Genomic DNA, 21620 nt, shown 5'->3' with positions numbered 1-21620 from the left:
CACACACACACACACACACACACACGCATACACACACACAGATAGTGTCTGGTTCTCTGCAGACAGATTGCAGAGAAGCAGAAGAAGGTCCAAACTCAGGGTCTTCATCACTCAAATCTGACAGAAACACTTTGCTCCACAAAACTCTGTGCTGTAAAAATCACCAACTTACTATTCCCTGGCTGCTTAAATTCCCTCTTATGTTCATAAAAACATTTCTAAACAACAGTGTTGATTTCAGAATGTGAAAGTCTGAACTGCTCTGACCTATCTGAATTATTATAATGCACAAAAACCAGCAGAAACACCAATATGATGAAATGTCATGGAGAAAGATGAATTACAACAGCTTTGACGGAGCAACCTTCATGTGTAAGTCCTTGTCATTAGTGCCAAAGCAAATTATTATGAAATGAGTGATGGCTCCACACTCAGTTGGGTTTATCTACTTCTACAGACAGTCAAATGAAATTAACCAGTCGCAGGCAGACGGCTCTCAATACCAGACCAAAGTCACCACAATGTCAGCCTGCCTGCACTCGTCTCTCATCGCCACGCCTCGCTTCTGATTGCAATAACATCCCGCTGTCTTACATTATAAATGTCTTTTAGTCCTACTGTTTACACAAACACTAGCTGTGTACCATGAAATCGCTCAAATTGAAATTTCAAAAATGAATTATCTGAATGGAAACACGCCCATTTGGAAAAAAACGTGTTTTCCCATAAAAAGGTTTTGCACTTGGATGAGTTGGTTTTTCAGCTGTATTAAAATTGTTTTATTTTGAAAAACTGCAATGGAAACACTTCTTTCGCGTCACACGGTCAACAGCCGGATGTTATTACTGCTGAAAACAACAAAGAAGACGACCGGAAGTGGAAGGAGGATGATGGTTTGTTTTTGTTTTTTCGGACAACGTGCAGCAAAAGTTATCCTGGAGCATCGTTTCCCCGTTTCCCCAAATCAGCAAGTCATTGTGGCACAAACAGGAGAGTTTAATGGTGTCTTAGGTCAAAGTCGAACTGAATTAAACGTTTTTTTCTGGATGTAACCAGTTAGAGTTCAATGTGAACCCTCTCTAACTTATTTAAGTCTATTTAAACTTAGTAAAATATCTAATATTTTACTAAAACCAAGCAGTTTGATCTAAAATTGAGACTTTAACAATCTAAAACAGGCGAGTTTCTCGATTTTCATATGTATTTATATATGTATTTCAGCTTGGAATTAATTTGCACATAATGCACATTTGTATTCAGTTATTGATTTTGTTCATATTGTTTGTGTGTTGTTGTGGTGTTGCAGGTAAAGCTCCTCATTTCCTGCGGCTGCAGAATGTGGAGGTGAACGTGGGGCAGAATGCCACGTTCCAGTGCACTGCTGGAGGGAAATGGTCTCAGCACGATAAACTCTGGCTGCAGGTTTGTACCGCATCATAACATCCTATTGACTCAGTTTCAATTCAATCACACGTATATTCCAATTGATTCTAGTTAGCAAACAGTACAGTATGCTCAGTTAATTATTAAAAAGTAGCGACAGAAGAGAATCGCTTGGATTGTGTCGTTAACTCTCACATCAAGCACGCAGCGACAGTGGAGAGGAAAACAAGCCAGAACAAACAAGAACAGAAGTAAGAAGATTTTTAATGTTCATGAAAGTAAAACGTTAACATCAGAAGAGGAAGAACAAGAGGGCTGTGGTTCCTCCTCCAGGCCAAACCACAACCGAAACCGAACGCCAGACCAGGCGGAGCTTTTATGGAGAGATAAAAATGACTATTTATAGACGCGTGGCATGTTATTGTTTACATCTGGAAATTTCACACATGCACACAAATACCGAAGGGATGATTCTTTTACGTACCGTGCTGCCACAGTAGATCAGTTCTGTTGACGAAATGACACCTGGAGTTGTAGGTATTATTAATTTAGCGCAGCGCGCCACAAAAAGTGAAAACAAAGCGGAAAAACCGTTGAAGAATTACTCAAAACCACTCAGGTTCTTTTCTTGTATTGTATGCTACACACAGACCCGTTGCTATAGCAACTGCCTGACAACAGCGCCACTGACATATCAGGTTGCAACACCAAGAAGAGAATCAAATGTTTCCAACACAAACAACAGAACATTCAGTCTGTTACAGTTTCATGTTTTCAGACTTGATCGTTGTTTTACGGTTATTAATAAGCAATTATCTGAAAATAGCTGTGATTGATTAGCTAACTGAAACACCTGCTCAGCTGATCATCTGTCAGAATCCTACAGCACATCTACATGGTGGGATTGTCAAAGTCAAGCTAGCATAACTGACCGAGTTCCTTCTCCTTCAATATTTTTTATTTTTTTACTTTTCATGTGAAGCCATAGACCTTAATAGCTGGTTGCTAATACTGTTGACATTCATTAGCGTCCCTTTTTCTTTTATATATCACGCGTACATTTAAGATTTATCGCATTATGTTGACAACTTGATGGCTAAAACCAATGGTTGTCATCACCAGCCAGCAGTTTTTGGGGGATTTTGCGTTTGTGATCTCACCTTACAACGTGTCTATGTTGTAATTCACTCTGGTTTTCTACAGGCTAATAATTTAATCTTAACCAACCTGCAGTACTAATTTATCCAAGCTCTTCTACGTTTTGTAGATTGGAAGTTGACTCAGTTATTCTACTATTTTAGTTCAGTCCCTTTTAATTCAAATGTGATATTGTTCAGTTCTTTCTCATTAGATTTATACAAACTACATAAAATCAGTTTCATGTAAAACCTCCAGGTCTCTGAAATCCATTTTGTGAACTGATTAAACTAAACCTTGTTCTGTTTTGCACCAGTAATTCCATTTCTGCACCAGTGACATTTCTTACTCGTGTTTGTCAACATGTTCATGCTGCGTGTCGTCATGGCAATGTATTAATTTCAGTCTACATTCATGTGCAGGTTTGCATTATTGTTGCAGCAAAACACAAAACCCAGGAGATTACTGCAGGGTGAAGAAATGACATGTGGAACTGGGAGTGTTAACTCTCCCAGCTCAGGCTCTGCTGGGGGAAAAGCATCTTTTCCTGAATGGTCCATCAGGATTGCAGTTGAGAGATTTAATCTGCAGATTGCATGCAGAAAGTGGTATTTTTTTAGTTTTCAGGTTGACTTCCTCAGAGAAAATGGATTCTATTTTTTTTCCAGGCATAAATACAGAGTCTTTGTTTTCATTTCATGATGCACATATTCTGTAAATTCGTGGATTGCTTTGGTAAAACCATACAGCAGTTGATGGAGCAGCAGTTATTTTACCAAATATAAACAGTTGCCCTGTAAATCCAGTTAATAATAACACATTATCATGGAAAACAGGTGGAACACCCACAACAACAAGTGTGATTTCCCATCTTCCAGCAGTGGAACGGTAAAGACACGGCGCTGATGGTGACCAGGGTGGTCAACCACCGCCGCTTCTCTGCGACGGTGAGCGTCGGTGACACGTCGCAGCGCAGCACCAGCCGCTACCGCTGCGTCATCCGATCCGATGGCGGATCCGGAGTTTCCAACTACGCCGACTTGATTGTTAAAGGTACGTAAATGTGACCGCAGAGGTTGGGGGTGAAACAGAGATCCACACACTTCATTACTATGTATGCAGCAAAGTGGGACTGTTTCTGCTGGAAGTGTGAAACAAGCCCTGGTTGTTTGTGTCGGTGTGTGCATGTTTGGCTGCGGCCCATTAGAGCTGCGAGGGAGCAGGGGACAGAATACTGAAAAGATTTCCAGAAAGTGGGAACCCACAATGAGTCCTCTCTGTTCTCGCTCCTCCGAATGTGTTTGATCCGGTTTTCACTCGAACTGTGAAGAAGATCCAAACATTTTAGATGTTTATAAAAATAACTATTTTGGCCTCAGCTTACACACAAATGCACCTTTTTTATTATTGTGAAAGATGAGCAGCACTTTAGTTCACCAGAAGGACTGTGGCAAATAACTCCTGAAAAACAAGTTTGACTTTTAATGTTGGAAATCTTTACATTGAACCACAAACAAGTTATTTTAATTACATTAGAAGCACAATATTCAATCCCAAAACTATTCATGCCTCTTTCAGGTGTATATCAGGTTAAATTGTTAACTAGCTTTATCAACACGTTTCTTCTGGTTGGAAGTAATTTGAATCTGTAAAGGGAGTTAAAGATTAGGTGACGTTCACACAGCAGGCGAATGTGACCCAAATCCGACTTTTTTCACAGCAGTCTGATTGGACGATTCTGATCTTTTCACCTAAAAAACAAAATAGATTTGTCCCACTTTCACATGTGTAGCTGAATATTATATCTGATTGTTTTCAAAGCATCTGCAGTCTGATTAGGCGTGTTGATTTTATCCAGCTTTCATGTCGTTGACGTGAGACGTCCATCATAATTCTGCACCAGAAGAAGCCAGATGCTGTAAATCAGGACGTAAACAATGGTGGGATATTATCTGTGTCAGTGCATCACATCACCATCCCACCACTCCTGCCTCTGACTGCACATCCAATCACATATATAGATATGTATAAACATAGAAGTATATATATTAAAGACACTCGGAGTTTATTGACTCTAGTGGCCTTTATTTGATAGTTAATTGACACAAAAGTGGGTGAAGAGAAGGGGGAAGACATGCAGCAAAGGTCACCAAGGCCGGGAATCGAACCTGTGACAGCTGCGTCAAGGACTAAGTCCTCCATATATGGGTTGTGTTTAACCCCTGCACCACCACAGCACACACATCAGACATTGTGCTGTAAAGTCTGATGGCTATAGGCAAACTTTACACAGCCTAACTCGGAATGTAAATTAAATCAGATCACATCCTGAGGTAGAGTAATTAAAGACATGACATATTAGGTAAAGTAAATGTCTCTCTGATTGGAATTACGCTGTTAACTGTATTTGTTGTGAAGGATGTTTTAGCCTGCAGAGAGTCAGAAAAGTTGGACTGCGTGTGTTATTTCGTGTGTTAGCGCCGCCACTCTGATTCGACGGTCGTCCAGGGACAGAACTGTCATTACCATCTGTTTGCAGAATCACACTATCGACTCACGAGAGCATCTGAAGCTCACCACCCTGAACGCATCCCATAAAGAGTGTGTGTTCATTGTGTTGCTCTGTGTGTGTGGGTGGGTGAAGCTCAGGTGTTGTCGGCCATGCTTCTTGCCAGGGGATTAACCGATGCCAACGCAGCGAACAAAAGAGGAAAGGGAAAATGAAAACACACGCATGAAAACACCCTCCTCCAATTTGCATAAATGTGTCATCATCCTTCATTTCCACTTTGACTTTTTGTCCCTTTTCCCTCATTCTTGTCACTCCTGTGTTGTTGATTTGCTTTAGTGCAGCTTCATTTGTTTGGTGTGGGTACTATACATGCATGACTTTGTGTTGTCATGTGTAAGGTGTCGTGATGAGTTTTGTGTGTGTGTGTGTGTGTGTGTGTGTGTGTGTGTCTGCTAAGTGAAATCAGGGTTAATTACTGTTGCTCAGTCAGGTGTGACGGGGGAATCTGGAGAGAGATGCTGCTCATATTACAGCGCCCCGCCTGTACGCTCTGTACGTCTCTGTCCCATACGCGTTCGTTCATGCATGGAAAGCCTCCATAACCCAGCCCTGTTGACCAGCTCAGCACATGATGCTACTTTTTTAGATTTGGAGACAAACTAGCATCTGTTGGGTGAATGTCTTTTTTAGAAAATGCACCTTTTCACCCATGATTTTCACAAAACACCATAGTTACATGACAACAATCCTTGGAGTAAGTGATGAAAAAGGGAAGTGATGTTGATACATCTTTTATGCAGAGCTAGCATGTTTCTCTAGACGTTTGTTCGTATATTGTTTGGTTTGAGGCGTTGCTCGTTTGGACAATTATTCCCTCTGGCTTCTGGTTTTGCACCTGGAAGAAATTTTACGTAACCGTGGCAACAAGGTATTGTTTTTACCACTGGGATCAGCTGATTAGCATCTCAAAAGCTAAAATAACACCTGAACTATGATCCCAATTCACAAAAGCGTGGAAAAAGAGGCTTCAGTAGCTCAGTTTCCGTTGACCATAGAATTGCACAAATTGGAATTACGAAAAATAAAGGATACATGCCTATTGATGTTTTATACTTTAACGTTTTTTACACTAGTATGAGGTGTTTTTTTTTTTTAATTGATCAAAATTTCACACAAGTGATGTGATCGACAACCAGCTGTTACTACTGGTGGGAATGATGAATAAAGACAACAGGAAGTGGTAGGTGGAAGATGGCGCAGCATGTTTTTTTTAATGACTTGTGTTTGTAAAGTGTGTTTTCTTATTACGTTTCTTATTTAATGGAAACACCGCAATTGCAAAATTGTGTTTTTTCGGCATATGCACAATATTGACAAGGTTTCGTGTTCTTTTGTTATATAAAAGCAGCTATGGGTGCAGAGCAGAACCAAACAGCAGAAAAGGAAGGAGGAAGTTCAATCCATCAATCAAAATGGGCAAGAATCATTTCCCCAGTGCCATCATTTCTTTATAGCCATAAACCAGACAGATATTTAACTAAACTGCCCATGTCTGGATATAAAACCCTCTCACTCAGACACACGCCCTCTGGTGGTGAGTCAGCTGTTGTTCTAAAAACAACTCAAACACTTAAAAAAAGCCGTTTTTAGGCAATAAGTTAATATTTTTTGGTGTCTGGAAAGGGAGCCATTTCAAAAACCTTTAGAATATAGCATCACCAATCAGCAGGGGCTCCCTGTTGCCAATTATTTGGATTTAAAGTGACAGGAGACCCTAAAACAGCTCAAACATTACATGTTTTACGATTTTATGTAAAACATGTAATGTTTTGTACAGACCATAGATCTTACCCTGTTCAAGGAGGCATCATAGTCACCTTTAGATGTGGCTGTGGCCATAAATGAGATGATTCATGTGAATTTTAAGGGCCTACAGATTGCACTGTGTCCACATGCAGAGAGCCGAGGTGCAGCAGCCCTGCAGAGATTGAAGGTCGGCTGTATTTGAGTGTGTGCTGCATCTTGTATGGGCATTTTGACATCTGTGCGTGTGTGTGTGTGTGTTCTGTCTATCATAGATAAGACTCAGTGGGGCGAAGCAGAGATCCAGGAGAGCCTCTGTCAGCCAGTGGCCCGTTGATACCTCACAGTGAATATGTTGGAGTGTGTGCGAGTTCCCCAGGAATTGTGCCACATTTTTCTAAGTCTCCCTGGGTCGTCATAAAGCTGATTTTAGTCCAAGAATTAGACCCAGCAGCAGCACCAGAGCGTGTGTTAATGTCAGGCTGTGTGTGTGTCCGTGGAGCTTTTTGTTGCCCCAGAGCTCATTCCCAACATCGTCTGTGTGTCTGTTCCTGATAAGGAAATCAATAGGAGAGTGGACAGCTTCTGCTGTATGTGTCAGACTCCTGGAAACCCAGTGACGCTCTGAGCTCCCACTGGGTGTGAACACAACACAACCTCCAATTTACAACAATAGCTGCCTGGAATACGCTGGACTTCCAAGTGAGGAGTTTTATACCAAAATGAGATGTCAGATGTTTGAAAGAAACACAAAAGAGATGTCAGACATTCACAGAAAAACAAGCTCCTCTTTCAACGGGTTGTCTGTTTCTCTGTCAACACGTAAAAAAGACAAAGCTTTTTTTAAATACGGGTTTTAAAAAGAAAACTGTCTGCTTTTCTGTGAAAGGTTTTCAATTCTCATACCTGCAGGAAGCTTGTTAAATTTAAGTGAAAATGTCAAACTTTTTCTGTAGTTTATTTATTTTGTTTAGTCTATTTATTTATCAGACCTTTATGTATATTTTGAGGTTATTAGTTACAGTCTTTACTTTTTACTCTGAGTGTAGTGGACAGTACTGTGATAAAGAATAAGAGTAAAGCATGTCAACATAAACATGGTGAAAGATGTTGTAGTACAGCCCATCAGTAATCTGAACAAGGACAACAACTCTTTCCCCCCCAAATGTATAACTTTAAATAATGTCTGGAACAGTTTACTAGAAAATCCCAACAAATATACTCAGTTTAAATTACATTTTGACTTCAAAATCATCATTAAATATTAAAACTTTGGTCTGTTTCATTCTAAAGCAGCTCTAATCAGGTGGACTTTGATCTTCATTTAAAGGAACTCATTGTTTCAGCTGTTTTGCAGATTTCTGGAAGTTTATTCAAGTCAACAATTACGTTTGCTTAAATGCCTTATTGTTTCTCCTGGAGGAATTACGGGAATGTAATTATGTTGCATCCATTTGATGAGAAAACGTTTCTGAATTCATATTCATTAGGTTGTGTATGAAAGTGGGAGTGCCTGTCTCTTTAAGCAGGTCCTCTGGGCTTGCCGTAGGGTGTGTGTGTGTGTGTGTGTGTGTGTGTGTGTGTGTGTGTGTGTGTGAGGGTTGACTTGTGCATGTTGGGTAGTTTGTCATGTTGTTGCCATTTCATGTCCAATGCACTTTCATGTGCATCAGCCTCTTTATACAGATGTGGAGGTCAAGGAAGGCGGACACTTCACAGAGAATTTCTGAAGCGAAGTGTAAGTAATGCATGAACAGGTGTGGGAGGGTTGACAGGTGAGATAAGGAGGGAATAAGGCAGAGATGAAGAAGAGAGATAGGTGTGTAAGGGGTGGAGGGAGAAACGGAGAAGAGGAGCAGAAAGACAGGGGAGCACATGACGCAACAAAAAGACAAACTCAATGTTTAAAACAGGAGGCCAAAGGAAGCAGAGGACGAAAATATGAAAGATGGAGTTAAGACCTCATGTTTAAACCTCTTCCTCGATGACAGAAAGCAGAGAATTCAGAGGACAACCAGATAAATCATGAAGCCAAAGCTGACAGCTCAAATCCCATCAGCAGTTTCTGTCTGCAGCTTGTTGAACTCCAATCTGCTCGCACATTAGATGCTCATGCGGATATAAATGCCAGAAATGAAACGAAGAGCTTCGAATTAGAGCGAGGGGGACGTGTCCACTACAAATCTCCTGTTTCCTCATGTTTCAGACTGTCATTTTATTAGGAAGTGGAAAAAACTGAAGTGACAGTAAGAGGATCAGTGTCTCTTTTCAGCTTTTTCTTACTGTTGGTGTTTCATTTTCCCCTGAAGCTCTCAGCCGCTGGACTGGCTTGACATTTCTGACTCTTTTATCCTCCGTGGCTCAGAGAAAGCAAGCAGGTGGAGGTTTATTTCCTGCTTCAAGACACTTTGACGGCTGCAGTGTAGATATTATGGGAGATAGTGTAACGTATTCTGCAGGGAATTAGCTCAAATCAGTTTCTTTCTCGCAGAAAATGTTAATTACTATGAAAAGTCTCTCACTCCTTTTCTTAATTTAAAATAAATAGCATTAGGGTGGGTGGAAGGTTTGACTGTAGGCTGATTTTGCTACTAATTTCATGCAATTCTGTAGCTTTACCACCATTTAAACTGGAAAGTAGCTGCCAGATTCTGCTTTTCAAATGTGTTCACATCATTGCCAATCATGGTTGCCTCTATAACGTCAGGAGATTTTTTTTTTAGTTTGCTGCATCAAAGCATGGAGGAGAAGTTTAACACACAGATCAAAAGGCTTCTAAATGTTAAACTAATGGACACCAAGCCTCAAAATCACAACCTGGCGTAACTTGAACCTTCAAATAATACAAATTTAATATATTTTCTTTTTATGTTTGCTTTAAAAATGGGTTTGAAATGGAAGCATGTGCAGCCTTTATCGGATCTGCTCGAACCATTTTAAAATGTAAAGATGTCCCTCCAGACTATTCAATCATCTAGAAACTCAGTTGTAAATACGATCAGATTTCAGCGCTGCAATGGAGTGGACCAGCGTATTATTTGTTTTGTTTAAAAAAGTTTAATGTGCAACAGACGGTAATATTTGCATAAATTTAGGTCTACAACTTCATGCAAACAGCTGAAATCTGCCAACACTTGAGACCTTCCTCCAAAATGGTTATAACTGCCTAAACGTTCAAACGTCAAATATACAGCCAATCAGAGCCAAGGACAGGAAATGGTGCCTCCTGATTGGCTACTTTGAAAATGCTAGGTGTGTTAGCTTGTCAGGCTGCAACTTATTTTTAACATCTTTATGATTTGTCAAAAAATTAGCAAATAATCAAGATTTTTGTAAAATAATTTTGAATTATGCTCAACAGAAAATTTGTGAATAGTTGAACCTGTGAATGCTGAGTAACAAATAAGCAACAGTCCACTTTTTCTGAAAAAACCCTGTTTTAAGTAATTAAAATTCCCTAATATAACAAATGTAAAAAATGTCTAAGTTCTTATATTAAAAATCTTTTGTGCAGATTTGTTGCTTTTACTCTAAATCATGTTGAAGTTACTTTAAAATTGCAGCTAAAATGGTTAAAGATTCAGCATTTCTTCCGTTCTTCTCCCTCCGTGAACTATCATTAGTTTTGTGCTTCATATTAAAAACGTGAGAAAAGTAAGTAAATTTTGGGACCAGAATAGTTTTCACTGCAGCTGAGTTTTCCATTTTTCCGCCACCTCACGTGAGATCCTGTCTACCATATCTGCTGTCGTTTTATTCCCCTCACATCTGCAAACACTTTAACGTTTTTCTGTTTTTCAATTAGAATTCAGCACAGCTTGAAAATATAAAAGCAGCAGAAATATTTGGGGGAAAACAGCTAAAGCGCAGCCTTGTGGTTGGAGTTTGTGTCCAAAAGGAAGCAGGTCAGTCAAAGTTCCTGCAGGCGGTGGATGTTCCTCAGGGGATTTTCATGTTCTTTCTGAAACATGTCACTCTCTACTGGGGTCAAATCACTGACCCTCCTTTAACGTTACCACAGACTTTCTCTTCTGGTCTCACTGGGTTTATCTCGAGGGTTTATCATGTGTATCAGAGTATCAGCATTTTTTAATATTAGGCTTTAGTCTTTATTGATTATTGTACCAAAAAACTAAAATGTCTTGCAAACAAAACTTTATCCTGCAAATTAAAGTGGATCTGCCATGATTTCAGTACAAGCTGGAAAGAATCTAGAGGCTCATTTCCTACTTTTTAATTTCTCATATTTTGTTCTAGTGCTTGGACAAGGCTGGTGTTTTGGTAAAAAGTAGAAAGGAACTTTATTTTTTATTTTTTCACTCAAAAACATTTGAGTAAACAGGACAACAGAGCAAACTGAGCACTGTCCAGGGCCAACAGATGAAAAATATCAGTTTGGCTAATTCTGGCACATTTACATAAATGTCAATTAATCGTCCAAATAAATTAAATTCGGCTTCTTTAAGTACATGTTTAATCCTCCCTTTATCTTCTGAATTTCCACGTCGTAGTTCTGCGAACAGCAGTCTCCTTTTACAGACTCTGATGTCACATGGCTGTGTGTGCTTTCACAACATGCAGCTAGCATTGCAGAACCAGTCCACAGGGGGCGTGGCCTGTAGCTCAGCAGCATTTATCTGAGCAAAATGCATCCGCATCCGCTTTTTACAAACAAATAACCCCTCTGCGCACCATTACAGAAAATGTGTGTACTACTCAATTAAAGAAAAATACTGACAATATGAGCGTTTTCTCCTAAGTGCTTTGCAGGTTTCAGGGGGAAAAAATACAGAATTTGATAATTTCCTGATTAATGCATTGCTAATCATCACTGAAATATGGTATGAAAATAACTTATTGCAGGTTGTTGGCGGTATAAACTAAACTTAGGACAGCTGCAGTTCATGTCCTCATCTGATTGATGGAGACGGAGTGAATTTTAAAGAAGAAACAGCTTTTCTGCTTCTGTTTAGACTATATTTGTTGTAATTTGTCTCTGTATAAATAGATTGAATTGAATGGCATCAGGGCCAAAGTTTGATCAACTTGGAGAATAACAGAAAAAAATATTTATCAATTTGTGCTCCGACAGGTTCAACAGAAACACTCCATTGTAGAAAACAAGTTTGCCTGTAAACTTGACCCATATCACCCCATTCCTTCATTATAACCTTCATAATTCATAACGGATAGTTCATCAGGTCCAGGGGAATTTCATGTTTATTTAGTTTTTATCCCAAAGGGTTTAGAAATCCAAGGTTAGAGCGAAGATGGGCAAAAGAATTCGTAAAATACTTCCAACATAGTAGGAAAAGAGTGCACAGAAATACATTTTAACATCACACGTTTATCAGGAGTAAAAAACATTAAAAATATGCCAATAAAGAACTGAAATTGACCTGTAGTGCACACACGCAGTGTAAGGTAAGGGCTTCCTCTGCGAGATAATGTGCAGGACTTTTATTAGAGAAATTTATTTTTCTTGACACTATGCAACATCTTCAAGTATCTCACTGGGGTCGTAATGCGGCGCAGTAAAAAAAGCTAATGCAGATACTTTGTTCCCTCTGTGGGCAGTAACACCGATCAGTTTCGAGAGGCCAATGTTTCATCAGACAATAAGCTCCCAGGATGAAACCTTTTTATGAGGCTCCAGCTCATGTTTGTACTGACGGCTGTGCAGGTCCTGCATGAGCACAGCTGTCACATGTCTGCGGAGTTTAAATGTAGCTGAAATCAGATTCTGGGATAAAATTAAATATTTCATTTTATCGGCTGCTTTGATTGCAGATCTAAAGGCTCCGACTGGTTTCCATGATTTCCAGGTTTGTAAAAAAAAAAAAAAAACTCAGTGTAAACTGATGCCTTCCAGCCTTGGATCAGAAATAAAGCATTCTGGGATTCTTACGTTTACCAGAATGCTTCAGCTGATGTAGTTGACTGCTGCCTATTCGCTGTTACGTTTTTATAGGTTTTCCTAAAAAAAACAACAAAAAAACTTTACTTTTTATTTTTTTAAATCACCAGATAGTACCTTCAGAAAGTGTACCTTTGGAAACTATACTGCTTAACATGCTATATTAAAAAATATTTCCGGTGGAGCCTGACTCCAAATTATTTGCAGAAAATTGTCTTATTTGCAGATTTTGTAGAGCAAATGCAAAATATTCCAAAGATAATGCAGCTTTGGAAGCTGATAATCCAAACTGCAACACTGCTTGGCACGCTCCTGTTGAGCATTCAAGCAAAATTAAGATATATTTGGTGTTTTAACTACTAAAATTGACATTGAACTTTTCATCTTTTACCAAATTTAAAGTCAAATCTTTTCACCTACATGCAGTTCAGTCTTCATTTAGCTTCAAACTTCTTTTCCCTAACTGTTTTTTATGTTTTCTTCTCCCAAGTTGGCCATGTGTCTGCATTTCTTGCAGTATTCACACTTTCTCTCCACAATCCTTCATCTCTCTATTGTCTCCTCTCCCACTGTTCATTAGCGGCTCTGCGTGAGGGCCAGTTGTTGTTGATTAGCAATCAGTGCATCTTTACCAGTTTTGTGCCCATGCTCTGAGGAAAGCAGCTCTTTGTGCAGATGGAAATACTTGTTTGTGCATTTTATGCACCACACATCCAATTATCCACGTTGGTGTGCCGGTGGAAGCTGTTTTCACATTAGATTAGTTTTTAAAACCTAAATGTTTCAAAAACTAATTTATTAAACGAATCAACTTCATTTTAACAGCCTAAGAGAGGAACGGATGTGCTTGATATTATTTCCATTTGCGGTGATTACCTTGAGAAAAGACATGCGGTGATCAAAGCTTTGCATTATTAAGGCGTCAGATACTGAAAACTGTTTGTGAGATCAGTGCTGGATCATCAGCAGCTCGAGGTGAAAAGTTTCAGCAGCTGCCCAGTGCAGAGCTGGCTCAACATACAGCCCTGGAAAAACTCTTAGAATGATCAGTTTCTCTGGTTTTACTCTTTATATATTTATACGGTTGAGTAAAATGAATGTTGTTCTTTTATTCTATGAACTACTGACAACATGTCTTTGAAATTCCAAACTAAAATTTAGTTTTTACTTGCAGACAGTGAGAAATGGTCAAAATAACAAAAAAGGATGCAGCGCTTTCAGATCTCAAATAATGCAAAGAAAACAAGTTCATACTCATTTAGAAACGACTACAGTAATGTTTTAACTCAGGAAGAGTTCAGAGGTCAGTGTTTGGTGGAGTAACCAGGAGGTTTTCATGGGGCTCGGTTCAGTGGGCTCTGTGTTTTTTCCAGATCTGTATGTAGAAGATCTGCATGATGCATCTTTATGCACAGTGAATTAAACACAACCAACATCTAAGACTCGATTGATGATTTTGATGATGTCAGTCGACAGAATGTAACGTTTGTTTCATAAAATGTGCCTGTTTTTATGATATAAAGGACTTTAAGCTGTCTTGTTACACAAATAATCTTGAATTAACGGATGCAAACTGTATATATTGACTGTTGACATTAATTTCTGAGCTTCTCTAAACATTTGCTATGTATGATTTCAGCTGTTCCACAGTGTACGTTGCAGAAACATGGAAACATGGTGTGTGTTTCCTGTCATGTGACTCTGGGTGCCAGGTTGCGTCCCTCTGGGTGGCCTCTGTAACGCTGCGGTAGGCGAGCTGGAGGCGGCGAGATGGAGGAGGAAAACAGGCAGAGGGAGGAAGTGATTGAGTGAATTTCTCCTTCCTCCTGCAGAGCAACATCAGGAGAGGTTGTTGAGAATAAATGATGTTAATGAAGAGTTGAATCTCTCAGAGAAACGATTAGTTGGCTGCTTTAAATGTTTGATTTTTTTGCCTTTTTTTCTGAAAAGCTTAAAGCGTTAACTCGTAGTCGATCTTGCGAGCAGTAATGAGAAACATCCAGATGTAAAAATGAACATTTAGTGATCCTTCTTCTGCCTGTCATGCAGCCCTCAGATTTTCACTCCATTTGTGAAGCACTCTTTATGAAAAAAAGATGTATCCACTTGAAAATAAAATAGCAGAAAAACCTCAGTGTTACTGAAAACTGATGCCTTTGTTGCAGAATGCTTCACAGAACTTTGAAATCATTATTCCTATTTTTACATCCTTTTTACTACACGTTTCCAAGAAAACTCGTAAGGCTGTGAAAGCTTTAACGGGAACCGTTTACACTGAAAGTTCCTGCTCCTGCAAGATTGTTATACAAAGCCTCTTGAATTAATGTTGTTTTTAAACAACCAGTGGGTTCGCAGGTTTGCTTTTATTGGAGATTTTCTCTAATCCATGCAGACGCAAAACACACCTACATAATAATAATAATAATAATAATAATAATAATAATAAATTCATCCCTACTAATATTTAGTTGCATGTCCCTCAGCAAGTCACTCATTTAGAAACAACTATCCTAATGTATGTTTAAAAGTAGATCAATCAATCAATCAATCAATCAATCAATCAATCAAGTGTATTGATTCAAAGTGCTTTACATCATAAAAACGCTAAAATCAATAACTGAAACTTTACAATTTGCCATGTGCCGTCATTACACGTCAAAATGTTGATCAATGATTCAAAGCGACTCTAACCAGGTGGGGTTTTAATCTAGGTTTAAAGGAACTCAGGGTTTCGGCTGTTTTACAGTTTTCTGGAAATTTGTTCCAGATTTGTGGTGCACAGAAGCTGAATGCTGCTTCTCCATGTTTGGTTCTGGTTCTGGATCTAAACCAGAACCAGAAGACCACAGAGGTCTGGAAAGGTGATCCAGCAGCAGCACATCTTTAATTCGTTCAGTGATTTATAAACTACCAGCAGTTTTTTAAAGTCTCTTCTCTCAGTGGAAGGACAGGTGTGCTCTGACTTCCTGGTTGTAGTCAGAACGCCAGCAGCAGCGTTCTGGATCAGCTGCAGCTGGATCATTGATTTAGATACTGTTGAGTAATCAATGCAGCTAAAGCTGAAAGCACGGATGAGTTTCTCTAGATCTCGCTGTGACGCTGTGACGTTACTCCTTTAATCCTAGAAACGTTCTTCAGGTGATAGAAGGCCGACTTTGTAACTGTCTTTATGTGGCTCTGAAGGTTCAGTCCGAGCCCATCAGTACACCCAGATGTCAGGCCTGATCTCTGGTTTCCAGCTGTAACAACTGAAGCTCTGAAGTTCCTGTTTAGGTCCAAAGATAATGACTTCAGTTTCGTTTCATTACGTGATCCAGTATTAGCGATCCTGACCATGTGTGAATCAGAGAGATCAGTACTTTCCAACTTATGTCTTCTGTTGTCATTCTGCTAGTTATTCTTTTCAGGAAAAAGAACCACTTGAATCGATCATAAAAAGCCCCAAACTGGTGATTCATGCTGCTGCTGAATGGCATCGTCAGATTAGAGCGGTGGATAAAGAGATGCCTGATGTCTGGAGCCATGGCCGTACGCACAATCTGCTTCCACATAGTTGAGATGTATGAGTGTGCACCGACTGACAGCTGATTCATCAGTCCTGCAGCCGTCATACATATGCTAATGCAGCCTTGAGGGAAGCAACACAAAGAAACTTTCTGAGTAAAACCGGGACTTTGGTTTTAAGACTGCAGCAGCAGCAGGAGGAGGAGGAGGAACGTTATTCTTTGCAGGTGAAATGCAAACTTTTTTAGAGAAAACAATATTAAAAATGTCCAAATTTAAAGAAAAAAGTGCTGGATGCTCTTGTTTAAGGAGATGCATTCCGATGTAGTTGCATCTCAACATTTCTTCTAAAAACACGTTTAGGTGTTGAAAGTGAAAAGATTTTGATCTGTATGGAAACCTTTGTTCAGCTCAGAGCCGCTAAAGATGCCTAACTCTTATAGTTTATTAACATTTGAGGAATTAAAAGGCTCCTTTGTGTTCCCGACTCTCGTGACGATCGGTGTCCGAGGTTTTGGTCTCAGGGCCGCAGACGAGCCGGAGCTGTCCGTGGTAATTACCGTCCATCACGCTGATGAGCGCTGTGCTTCGCAGGCGCAGGCAGTCTGATGACTAACGGGAAAAGTCCAATTAATTTCCTTGTCATTGTTTCCATCTGCTCCTGCTGCTCTTTAACTGAGCCGCTTTCAGATTTATGTCACTACGCCGCCGCAGCTTCGCCTGTTTGTTGGAGGTAAATGTTTCTGCTTGGCTTGTAAACAGTCTTTGGCCGATTCGCACACGTCTTTTTCATCGTTGTCTATAAGCTGTTTTTATTTTCTCTATGTTGTGTTGGAATACTTTGCGCTGGTTTTCTAATCTTACGGAAGCTGAATGCTTCAAAACGTAGTTGCTTTAATAAAAATCTAAGCTTTTGTATGAAAGAAAATATCCTAAACTTAGAGGCAGTTTGAGTCATTTCTTTAAATTGTAATTATAGGATCGTCAGCTGCAGCATAACTGATGAACTGATTGCATTTCTCGCTGTTAAACAACCTCCATCTACATTTAAGTGTCGTCAAAAAGGCAGCTGTTAGCAGAGGCCAGGAGAATCTGCTTCGTCTCACCCGAGTGTCTGCAAACTTTACAATCAGCTACGTAAAACCTTAAATGATACTCGTTGATAAATGTGTACTGCAGTGTCCATAAAAGCACTAATAGTGGATCTACTTTTTTTTATTTGGCGTTTTGCTAACTCTGACAATGTTTAGCACACTTAGCTTCCTCTATTTGTCCAGAGGAATCCTAAAGCACTCGTTTATCTGGCTTTTTTGTAACCTTTCAGTTGAATAAAGTTTGAAATATGTGCTAAAGTTTTAGTTATCAACTGCTAATATTCGTGCTCTTATTTTGAAGTGGGTGAAGACGTTTCCTCTCCTCCCGTTCTCTTTTTTTTAAAATTATTATTTCAAACAAGAAACATACAGGAAAAAAGTAGAACACGGCCAGTAGAGAAGAAGACATGAGTATGATTATAGATCATCTGAATTATAATGTCAAAATTAAATTGGTGCTTGAGGCTTGAAGCCTTTCAATGGCCGATACAATTTTAATTTAAATTAGCTGTTTAGCATTAGCTTCCACTGAATACTGTGCTGGTGTAATGCTGTAGCGTTAGTAGATCTAAAGTTTCAGTGCTATAAGATATAAACTGACAAATAGCTAAAAAATGTACAGCTTTTAGAACCATGCCGCTGTTTTAATGTCAAAAGTAAAGTAAAAAAACCGCTGAAATCTATGTTTGTTGGTATAAAACAGTTATAGCTAAAGAACCAAGAACGTTTGGAGACGTTTTAAAGAGCCACTCCTGGATCTGCAGGTTGCAGACATTTGGTTTAGGGTTCAGGCACTTCTCCTCTGCGTTGATGAGGGAGGAACATGCATCCATTCAGGATTCCTCCAAGGTGTTTTCCTGCCATTGGGAGAAAACCAAGGACTCACTGGCAAGACAAAATAGTGAGTTGAATGGCTTAGAAACCACACAAAATATCTGGAGATGTTATAGTTTTGATTTTGTTTTAGGAAATGTTGGCTCTTCAACCTGATTTCAATGGATGGATTGTTGACAGAAAGAGAAATGATGTAAAGTTTAAGGTTTTTCTGACTATTTGGATTTGCAGAAGCTAATTTGGGTTATAGACTCTCTTGAGCCTGAGCATTTTCACATCTTAGGTTCATTTTTGAAAATGACTCTGAAGAACTTGAGAGTAAAAGGACAGGAAAAGAAGGGGAGGGTGGGCTTTGCAAAATTAATTAATCAGTTCAAGTATTGCATACTTCAGCAACATTGATTGGGCTTAAATATATTAAATAATTCTGTGACGATGAGCTCAGTTAATCACATTACAGCAGGGGTTTCCAAAGTCAGTCCTCAAGGGCCGGCCTCCTTCATGCTTTAGCTCTCTCCCTGGTCCAACACCCGGGAAGTAGCTGCCGCCTCAGCATGTCAATGTGCTGCAGAGGCCCGTTAATGAGCCAACATTTGATCCAGACATGTTGAACCAGCGAGAGAGCTAAGGCTACATTCACACCAGGCCTGTTTGGTCCACTTCAATCAGACTCCAGTTTGTTTGCCTAGAAAGTTTGGTTTGTTTGGAGAAGTTTGAATTATCAACCGAATGCTGATGTAAATCAAAAAAGCCAAGCTAGCTGGAGCAGGAAGCGGACTGTAGAGCAGGGGATTCTGGGTAAATACAGCCAAAACAAATATGCCAACATAGTGCTAGCTGGATAAAATACTTGTGGTCTTTAGCCAAAGATAAAAGAGAAATCCTACAACTTTTTGTTTTTTACAAAGCAAAAATGGAGAGGCTTCTTTAAAGCCACTCCATTTTTTTTTGTGTTGTTTTCTGAAGAGGTTCTTTGTGCAGCGCCCCCATAGGCGAGGAGGGGAACAGAAATTTCAAAGACTGATTTTTTGACACACAGAAAGAGCAACAGCTGGAAAATGCAACAAACATTGCAACTTTGTTTCCCAATCGACCCAAATCACCTGAGCTATCAAGTGTGAAGTCAGGTTTTTATATATAGCTTAATTAAAAGTGTTTTACATCATAAAATAATCTGACGTTTTAACTCCAACCATTACATTTTGTCTAATGCCTTTGTAAAAATTATCAATGTTGATCAATGTTTTTATAAGTCAAAGGTAACTAAACAGGGGTTTTCAATCCTTGATATAAAGGAACTCAGTCTTTCGGCTGTTTTGCAGTTTTCTGGATGCTGCAACACATTAAGTCCTTTAAGCCCGGAAATGCTCTTCAGGAAGCAGAAAGCCGACTTTGTAACTGTCTTTATGTGACCCTGAAGGCTCAGGTCAGAGTCCTACACGGGGATTTCCGTCTGATCTTTAGTTCCCAGCTGTAATAACTGAAGCTGTTGACTCTAGATCGTTCCAAAGACAATAACTTCAGTTTTGTTTCTGTTCATTTGGAGAAAGTTATGACACATGTGCACATTTATCTGCTCTAAGCATCCTTCAGAGCTTAGATGTGTTCAGAGTCACCTTGTAAAGTAGAGCTGTGCATCATTTGCGTATGTATGGTAGCTAATCTTATTTCTTGTATTAACCTGAGCCAGTGGGAGTTTCCACCTTTTAGGATGAAAACACTCTAAAACAACACAGTTCAGGCCCATTCATGTTTATCTTCTGTTGCTTGTACTTTCCAGCCCCGCCCACTCCCATCGCTCCCCCTGAGCTCCTCGCCGTCGGCGCCACCTACCTGTGGATCAAGCCCAACGCCAACAGCATCATCGGAGATGGGCCGATCATCCTGAAGGAGGTGGAGTACCGCACCACTACGGGAAACTGGGCTGAGACCCACGTGGTTGACGCTCCCACCTACAAGTTATGGCATCTGGACCCAGACGTGGAGTATGAGATCAAGGTTCTGCTGTCCAGACCGGGCGAAGGGGGGACCGGGCCGCCGGGGCCGCCGCTGATAACCAGGACCAAATGTGCAGGTGAGCGGAGACGACTTCCACGGCTTTGCTGGTTTGTTTTCTCAGCTGTTTTGTGATCTTTGGACCGGGAGTGATTGATTGGACCGACATCTGAGCGATGTGACGGGATGAGTGGGACAATAACAAGAAGAATGAAGCTGTCCCCTCAGGAATGAATCACAGCTGATGATAATTGTGAAGCCTCAGAGATGGAGGGGAGCTGAGAGCTTCGGTTGGAGGAGGAGGAGAGGCAGTTGGAGGTTAGTTGGGGGCAATCATGGCCGATACTGAGGGTCCCAGTGGGGGAGTGAGGGCACAACAAGTGACAGTTCATTTGATTAAGTGGCAGCCCATCAGGTCTGTGACGGCCTGACGGGGGCCTCGTGTGTGTGTGTGTGTGTGTGTAGGTGTGTGTGTGTGTAGGTGTGTGTGTGTGTGCGTGCGTGTGTGCGTGTGCGTGTGTGTGTGTCTGCAATCGTGTGTGCGTGCGTGCGTGCTTGTGTGTGCCTGTGTGTGGGTGTGTGTGTGTGTCGGGGTGTGCGTGCGTGTGTCTAGGTGTGTGTGTGTGTGCGTGTGTGTGTGTTGGGGGACTTAGCGGGGAGCTGCGTAACTCAGCTGTTAGCTGCCATCACCAATCCTGGTGCTACTTCTGCTGCTACCAGACAATTAGCTTCATTTCCATGTTTTTCTTTTAACATATTTGAAATTTTTCGTGTTTATCTCCACCTGTTTTTATTATTTCTTCTTGGTTTCTTTGTTCTTCTGTGTCATTCTCTGATTCCTCTCTTTGTTCCCCATCTTTCCATCCTCTTGGTTCATTTAGTGTTTCTCTCCTCCCCTCTGTTGGTCAGTTGAGTTTCACAAACTTTAAAGTGCGGCTGGATGGTTTTAGTGCAAAGTTTGATGAATGAGGGCTTTGCTTTTATTTGTGCACGGTGAACTTCCTGTTCCCTCTTACCAGTGAGAATGCAGTGTTACAAAGAAGACGCTTTGCTCTGTTGTTACTGATGAGTGGAACCTCTTCATTATCTGTAGTCAGTTAAGAAACAAGCTCTAGTACCTGTGACAACGTTTCTGTAAACTGAATAAGTGATCCAGTTTCAGTGCTCATCAGGTCCTGGTGGTTCTTTGCACCAGTACTTCGTGGTTCTGCAGCCATGATACCATTTTTTTCATCTCACCAAGTCAACAAGAAGTAGGGGCTGGATGACGAGCAGATCAACAACCAGTCACAGTGCTGTAAACATTTTCTTAATGTTTGTTTGGTTCTTGATCTAATTCCAGGAAAGAAGATGAAAAAACACTTCAGCACTGATAAAATGTTTTATTAGCATCAGAATGACACTCCATCCCATCGTTGCCTTATTTATTTAATAAACTAGG

The 21620-nt window shown here is 40.2% G+C and overlaps 1 protein-coding gene across 14 annotated transcripts in view; it reads left to right on the top strand.

Annotated features, from left to right (window-relative positions):
* The window catches only part of ptprt (protein tyrosine phosphatase receptor type T), a 316254-nt gene that overhangs the window by 81971 nt on the left and 212663 nt on the right, over positions 1 to 21620 (top strand). For all 14 annotated transcript variants that reach the window (XM_017304835.1, XM_017304834.1, XM_008408309.2 and 11 more), the window contains exons 6-8: positions 1307 to 1422; positions 3399 to 3573; positions 19965 to 20258. In XM_017304835.1, the coding sequence (XP_017160324.1) occupies positions 1307 to 1422; positions 3399 to 3573; positions 19965 to 20258 (585 nt within the window). The remainder of the gene's footprint in view (positions 1 to 1306; positions 1423 to 3398; positions 3574 to 19964; positions 20259 to 21620) is intronic.

This window comes from Poecilia reticulata, linkage group LG5 (assembly GCF_000633615.1).
Source record: "Poecilia reticulata strain Guanapo linkage group LG5, Guppy_female_1.0+MT, whole genome shotgun sequence".
Classification (NCBI taxonomy): domain Eukaryota; kingdom Metazoa; phylum Chordata; class Actinopteri; order Cyprinodontiformes; family Poeciliidae; genus Poecilia; species Poecilia reticulata.
Note: the sequence above shows the minus strand (reverse complement) of the source record. Positions and strands in the feature narration are given on the sequence as shown.